The sequence below is a fragment of the Nanorana parkeri genome, unplaced genomic scaffold, assembly GCF_000935625.1.
Source record: "Nanorana parkeri isolate BGI_ZX_2015 unplaced genomic scaffold, ASM93562v1 scaffold3370, whole genome shotgun sequence".
NCBI classification, from domain to species: Eukaryota; Metazoa; Chordata; class Amphibia; order Anura; family Dicroglossidae; genus Nanorana; species Nanorana parkeri.
Window position 1 is genome coordinate 22,274 of NW_017309638.1, and position 8,047 is coordinate 30,320.

An 8,047-nucleotide genomic window follows, 5' to 3' on the forward strand; every position below is an offset into this window, starting at 1 on the left:
TATATATAATACACACACACACTAAATAATGACCCTTGCCCTCGGTCTCTATAGACAAACACGGAAATAATCTGCTCAGAACAAATTCTAACTGCAATATTGTGATCAATGTTACCTTCAGTATATCGACACTGCGCTCCTTCTGCACACACATTCGCAGCGTGTGCGCCACATTGAACAGGTGAGACATCTGGGAGGGGACAGAGATGACATCCAATGAACACAACTAAATCTGGCATTTCATGAAACATTATCAAGTCCAGGCATTGGACGAAGTGGACCTGTCTTTATTACAAAGTGCCTGCTGCTAAAACAGTGGCTGGCATAAAATTCCAACTCAGCGTCCATACAGAAAATATGGAATCACTTTCTTTATCCAGCTTTGTATCTCTATCGGCCTCTGATCAAAGTAACATTGTTTATATACATTGATCAGAGGGGGAGAGAGAGATACAAAGTAACATTGTTTATAAACATTGATCAGAGGGAGATAGAGAGATACAAAGTAACATTGTTTATAAACATTGATCAGAGGGAGATAGAGATACAAAGTAACATTGTATATAAACATTGATCAGGGGGAGATAGAGAGATACAAAGTAACACATGTAGGTCTATGGGAATACAGGATGTCAGTGAATTCCGAATGACTTCCATTATCAGAAGAGAAGAAACTTCTCTGATGTGACTTAGTGAGAACCTAAGAGGCAGACGCAGCCATTCATTCACATTGGCGGACTGACCTGGTCCTTGGTGAACTGGCGGACGGACAATATGTGTTGTCCAATGAGCGGGTGAAGGAGGGGCGAGGTCTGTACATGGGGGATACTCTGCATCGCCATGTTCTGGGGCGACATGAGCCGGGGCATGGGAGGCGGGTAGAAATAACCGTCCTGAATAGAAGACAGATCTAAAAACAGAGCAATGGAGGTTAGTGCGGTTTGCTGTACCCGGGCACATATCACTACACAGACATCAGTTACAGCGTAATCTGGGCTGAAAATACCCGGATCCCTCAAACTCCAGCGGATTTGGCCCAGAAAAAAAAAAAAAAATGATCTGCACTGGGGCAACTAAGGCCAATAATGCCCTCGGGAAAGGTAAAAGAAATTCCTTCCTGACTCCATGACGGAGGATATCGATAGATGTATAAAAAAAATCATCCAATTTCATTTAAATCAATTCAGTTATTGATTGCGATATAATGAAACTAATCTAGGAGTAAACATTAGTTTCCTAGATTAGTTTCATTATATCGCAATCAATAACTAAATTGATTTGGACCGGTCAATTAATTTTAAACGATCTCATGCCAATGATAGAAGCCCAAGGCCGTCGGAACAGATCCTTAAGCCACAACCTCCACAACCCCCCCCCTCGCCCCCCATTATAATCACCTCATCAGCACTCCCCAGCTGCAGTCACCACTAAAACGCCGATGTTGGTGCTTAGAAGAGCCATGCACAGAGCTCGACTGCTTGCCTAGCCTCTAGGAATGAGCAGTGCATCATGGGAAGTCACAAGTTCCCCCCATACCAGGATATATTTTGCAGCAGTGGCCGGCAGATTGGGAAGCACCACGAGAGAGTTGGGGATGAGAGTATAAGGTGTTTGGGAAGTTCCAGACACGTCAATGTGTAAAAAGACCCGTCCATGGTAAAGACCCAACACAGATTCCCTGCCTGGCGTGTGTGAGACACGGTAGACGGGTCACACGGTAGACGGGTCACACATCCTCCACAATCAGAAGACAACACTGACCTGTGTCTGAGGACTTCTTGGCTCTCTCCTTCAGGGGCTCCTCGGCTGCAGACATAACACACGCAGGGGGGTCAGTGACGCATGAACACACGTATGCACACAAACATATGAACACGGAGGAGGAAATCTGCCAAGCTCTTCAACCCACAGGGACTGAACAGGCCAGAAACAAGTCCGAGCGCCACCCACTCCAGTTGGGGTACACGGCAGCCCATTACAGTTCTAGCATGGATGTATGTGGCTCCAGGGTCAGAGCTGCATGTTCTGCGGGGGCGGAGACTTAACTAACCACCAATGACAGAGCTTGGAAAATTCCCACCAGCTACACCCAGCACCGGAAATTATACAAAAAGGCTCCGGCAACATTCAGCGGCACAAAGCTACCGGTCTAACATTCAGCGACGGCATCACCCGAAATCCGTACTCCCGTCATGGAGGAGATTCTAGCTGTGATACCGGGACCCCCACATGGAGGAACCAACATCAGGGACACGCATACACAGAGTGATGTCCCATCAGCTGACCAGTCACCTATTTACATGCCGCTGAATCTGGCCTGCAGTGATAATCTAGAGCATTGGTTCTCAACCGGTGTACCTCCGGACCCACATTTGTCCTCGGTCATTAAGTTGCGACCCAAGTTGCACGGCAATGGAACGCACGGCATTGCGGTACCGCGCTTTCTGATGTGGAGCGATAGAGCTTTGGATGGCAGAGGCATTAGGAGTGCCATTCAAATGAATGGCAATGCAATGTACCTCCCACACCAGAACGTGATTGCCACCCAGTCTCCCTACCTTACGAGAACTGGAGCGATCCTCAGCCTGGGGTCCAGTTTGAGCTGCTGTGCTGTGGTGGAGCTCCATCCAAATGTGCATTTGGGGGTACAGCTCCCCTGTGCACCCTTGTAGAGGTGCCAGGAGTCAGAATGTGACATCACTCCGGTCCAGGCACCTCTATAGGACATGCAAGGGAGCTGTAAGCAATACACATATGGATGGAGCTCCCTCGCGGCCATAACCCCTTCCTACCCCACCCCAAGCTGACACTCGGCGCCGGGCAGCATATTTTGAATGGCTGCTTGGCATGAGAACTGACAGTGCTGTGCTAGGGGGAGGCTGAGGAGTCTCTTGTCTAGAAAAGTGGAAGAAATGCGGTGACCCACTGAACATGGGGTCGAGACCCACTTTTGGGTCAGCACCCACCAGTTGAGAACCAAGGTTCTAGAGCATTCGATTTCTTCTATCCAATCAGGAGAATCAGAGATACAATTGTGTAAGTGGTGGACGAGCGCCGCAGTCCTGGGCCGAGTCACTCCCGGGTAAACATGGCCGCCGTGATGCCAACCTCCTGCTGGTGTCTATGAAGAGGTTTCATTATGAAGACAGGAAAGGATGACGAGGAATGGCCAGGCCGGCAGTCGTTTACCCGGGAGGGAGCTCCGCACCCCAGACTGCGCCGCCCGCGGGTCCCATTTACACATTACAAGATGTATTAATGATTTCTGGCTCATCGGAAAATAATCACATTCTGGGATAAACGTCTCAGGACATCGGCCATTCCGGCTCAGGGATTAAGAACAATATCAATAGTTGGTGCTCGGGACGTTACCTATCTTCACCACGTTCCCTCTTTGCTGAGTCACCGGCATCCTCCTGGATACTGGACACCACAATGTATGTTATAATAGGAGGAGGTCATCATCCAATCCCTAGGAGAACGATGGATGAAGACACCCGCTGCCAACACAGGACATGTGGAGGCATCTAAACAATCCCGTTCCTGAACCCACCTCCTCTTCCCAATATTCCCTGCCGGCATTCCCCTCATCCAGGTATTCTCCCATACTGGGAATTCTCACTCCGATTCACGACCGCCTTTCCCTTCCACACACAGCGGATTAGTGGTTAGTAGATCTGCCTTTGCACGGCTCCACCCGCATGGAGTTTGCAGCTTCTCCCTGTACTTCTGTGTGTTTCCTCCAGGTAAGGTCTGCTCCCGGACATGCCAAGGCTGGGAGGTTCATTGCCTCCTGTCTAGACTGACCGTGGTATGTATGTGAGATAGGGACCTTAGAGCGTAAGCTCCGAGGGCAGGGAAAGTGAAGCAAAGCGCTTCCTATGTACATGTAATAATGAGAGATCTGAAACGTGACTGAATATACATTGAATGCGCAGGGAGACCCTCACACGAAATCTACAGTGTACCGGGCGGTCTTCACTTTCTCCGGGTCAATTGTAACCTCACATAAGAGAATATCTCGTTAGGGGGTATTGCACCTTTAGGCCGGAGGTGTTAGCTCGGCACTTGTAGCGTTGTCACCTCCCGAAAGCGTGATAAATGTGAAAGAAGATGTCACCGGCACACCGAAGATCCTTTTGGAATCACCAAATGCTCATTTTATTGAACAACTTGTCAGACTGGATACTAGGGATGCACTGATACCGGTATTTTGGTACCGAGTACGAGTACCGATAATTTGTTTTCAGTACTCGCCGATACCAATCGCCGAGTAACGGAAGTCCCATTCAGGAAGCCAGGTGGCGTGTAAAGAGTCGCCACCCGGCTTCCCGATTAACGAGAAAGTCCCCTCTTACCTTAGTATGTGCAGCCCGTCATCCCCCGGGGCCTCTCCAGCGATAACGCGGCCTTCCTCCGGTACCCAGCCGGAGCCGTCCAATCAGGAAGCCGGGCGCCGTGTAATGACGCGACGCCCTGCTTTCTGATTGGCCGGGAGGCCAGCTCCATGCTCTCTTGTCATGAGATGACGAGGGAGCATGAAGCCAGCATTCTCGCTGGAGAGGCCCCAGGGGTGACGGGCTGCACATACTAAGGTAAGGTAACCTTACCTCACGAGGTCAGCTTCCGGTCAATCGCGAAGCCGGGCAGCGTGCAATGACGGGCTGCCCGGCTTCCTGATACCGGAAGTATCGGGCTAGGCATCGGAGCATTTGGGCGAGTACAAGTACTTGCCGAAATACTCGGAATTTGGCCACCGATATTGATACTAGTATCGGTATCGGTGCATCCCTACTGGATACTAATGTATTATTCGGTGTGCCGGTGACAGCTTTCATATCTTATGCATACGGCGGCGCCATCTGCAGTCATTACGAGCACCCTTCCCATTCCGTGGGATCTCCAGTAAGGAGCGCGACAAGAACCCTTTCTACTCCTCCCGAGAACACGATCCCTCCCCGCCAAGGACCTTCTGCCCTCTACAGATGACCCCGCGCCTCTAGCTGGGCTGCGCGTTTGGATTTCTGGGCCACCCGACGAGTCACGCCAATGTCACCTCACCTGGCAGGCCGGGGTCGGAGGAGCGGTGGATTCTCGGTGGCAGATGAAAGCGAGCGTCGCCGGCGGGGGCGGTCCTCCGAGGGCTGGGGGCCCGGCTACGAATGGTTTCGCTCTGCATGGTCACGTGACGATGGCGTTCTGGGGTCTGAAAGAAAAAAACATCTCCATCAGCCGAAAACGTCAGAAAATGGCATCTATACGACAAGAACATTTTTTTGATGGAAACAATTGAATTTGAAGCATTTTATTTACCTTAATGATGTCTTTACTCTGAGTGGGGAGAGTGTGAGGAGCCAGCGGAGGCAACCACTTCCTGACATCCTGACCGTAACCAGCCGGCACAAGGACCTACAAGACAGAGCATCCGGGAAGGTTGGCTGGGTTCTGGGTTCTATGCATCACATACAGTACACGGCTGATTGAAGGACCTACCTGCCCATCGATGTAGGCCACTTCACCCCGCAGGACCACTCGACGCACGGCTCCCTTCAACTTCATTCCTTCAAATGGCGTCCACTTGGATTTGGTGAACTGCATAGACTGCGGGACAACCCACTCATGTTCCAAATCAACCTGAAAAAGGAAATGAGATGTCAATAAGAGAATTACAGGTAACATGCGTCACATAAGGAAGCGGGAGGACAAAACAAGAAGAAAAAGGATGAGGAAGAGAACGAAGGGAAGAGAAAAGTAGAAGTACGAGTGGTAGAGGAGATTATATAGGAGGTCAGGTGGGGAAGGTCTAGGCCAGCGGTTCTCAACCTGTGTAACCTCGGGACCCACATGTTTCCTTGGTCATTAAGGCGTGACCCAAAAATTATTTCATTTCTGAAACATTTTAATTTATTACACAAAGCATCTTGTGCAGTATTCAGATACATATATATATATATGAACATTGTGAACAGTAAACAACTGAAAGTAAATGAATGTAAATTAAAAAGTTTATATAAGAATAAAAAAAATTTAAAATAAAAAACGTGTGGGGGTGGCGGTTGCGGGGTACAGTCCCAGTGGATGTTTATATAATGGGGGGGGGATGTCTGCCCCGGGCGCCCATAAATCTGGTTACGCCACTGATACTGATGGACATTATGTGGGCTTGGAATACATAATGTCCATCAATGTACCCTGTCCTAATGTCCCCTGTCAGTGCACAACCTGGAGGGGGTGGTGAGGGTGTCTGTATGGGGAAGGGGGGGCATTAGCAGGGCCACCACGGCAGGTTCTCTACTAAGCCCCTGCTAATGCCCCCATGTCGTGACCCACGAGTTGAGAACCGATGGTCTAGGACGAGGTGGGAAGGGGGGAGATCTGGTCAATGAGATGAGAAGGGGGTTCCTCCCACTGGATATACTCCGACTTACCTCAACATATGTATTGTCCTGGACCGGCAGGGAGAAGATTTTGCGGGGGTTGTCGTACAGGCGCTTGATGATGTCATCTATCGCCAGCCGTCCCTCGCTTACAGCAGTTAGAAGTAGGGGAAGCATAGTCTCCAGGCCAGGATACCCGGGGGGAGGGTTTGGGCCTTCCTTCTCTTCCACAGAGTGGGGGGCTGTAGAAGGAACAGATCAATATCAACAAGAAAAGACTGTCGATAAACCCCTTTCCCGAAATCTGCCCCACTGTCTGCAACCTCCTGTGCCAACACTCTGCCAGACCAAGGACTGTTCATGTCGCTCTCAGATACTCGCAGTCATCCCGTGCCTATACTGTGCTCCTACATTGCAGGTATAGCCCTGGCAGCAGTCAAGGTGGCCCCATCATAAGGCGGCCCCTCATGTACTCCTCTCCTTCCCCAGAAAGAACTGGCACTATTCCGTCTGGAGTTGGTCACCGGATGAGTACTTTGGGTAAAGTCACGGGCCTATGTCTGCATCTTAAAACTCCATATCAGCGCTCAGAAGTTATACCGTGATCAGTAGCAAAGCAGTCTATGATGTCCAGGTTGTCCCACAAGGCCTGCATGTCATCTCGGGTCCCCAGCATCGGGCGCACTTGCCCTTTCTTGTCCCCCATCCGGTCAAGGTCGTCCAGGCAGAGGAAGAGGTGATGGGGCGCCACTTCGCAGGTAACCGTGATCCCCTTCTGCTTGGCAGCCTTAATGATCAGGATCTAGGAGGGCAGAGAGACCCGATAAGTGGACGTCTTACGGCATATTAAAGGCCTCGCACAGGCTGGGGACTCACCTCCTCCTTCTTGGCCACGTGGCAGATGTGCACGGAACGCTTATACAGCTGAGCCACCATCAGGATTGCTGCCACCGTCTGGTTCTCCGCGTGAGCCACTATCGGCAAGTGAGCTGGCCACTTCTCAAAGTGCTGCAAAAAAGGCAAAGGCAAAGCTTCAGGTACAGAACCCAACAGGAGGACATGGACCAGAGGAGGACTCAGAACTCGACTGCTCAGGAAAGGAGGAACCAGAGATATCTCCCCAAACAGAGGGGGCTCCAAACCCCAACACCACAAAGAAAACAGACCAGAGCTGTCCCACCAATCAGAAAAGAAATCAGAATCTGGCTGCCATGGTAAGGAGTGACTACTGCGGGCTCAGTACCCCACCACCCAGGAGAGAAGGGACCAGTACCATCAAACCAAATCAAAACCCTGAACCCGACCCCCTCAAACAGAGAGATGGACTAAGAAGCCCTTAAAAGATTACCATTTATAAAGCATGAACTCTCCTCCACACTGCGGCAACGCACAAGTGTTCCCTCCTCCATAAAAAAAAATGCTGATCCCACATCAAATCAATCACACATGGCTACAAAGCAGAAATTGAGCCTACATTGTGGGAGAAAGCTGAAGCACTTGGTGGGAACTTAGGACCAGAGACCCGAGAACCCAGAGGCCCTCCAGACCCGAGAACCCAGAGGCCCTCCAGACCCGAGAACCCAGAGGCCCTCCAGACCCGAGAACCCAGAGGCCCTCCAGACCCGAGAACCCAGAGGCCCTCCAGACCCGAGACCCCCGAGCCCCCCCCG

The 8,047-nt window shown here is 50.8% G+C and overlaps 1 protein-coding gene across 1 annotated transcript in view; it reads right to left on the minus strand.

Moving 5' to 3' along the window:
* Positions 1-8,047, minus strand: part of CAD (carbamoyl-phosphate synthetase 2, aspartate transcarbamylase, and dihydroorotase) — a 37,576-nt gene that overhangs the window by 6,240 nt on the left and 23,289 nt on the right. The window contains 9 exon segments of the mRNA XM_018574923.1: positions 116-190; positions 744-910; positions 1,762-1,806; positions 5,062-5,206; positions 5,314-5,409; positions 5,494-5,634; positions 6,429-6,619; positions 6,978-7,179; positions 7,254-7,385. Coding sequence (XP_018430425.1) covers positions 116-190; positions 744-910; positions 1,762-1,806; positions 5,062-5,206; positions 5,314-5,409; positions 5,494-5,634; positions 6,429-6,619; positions 6,978-7,179; positions 7,254-7,385 — 1,194 coding nt within the window.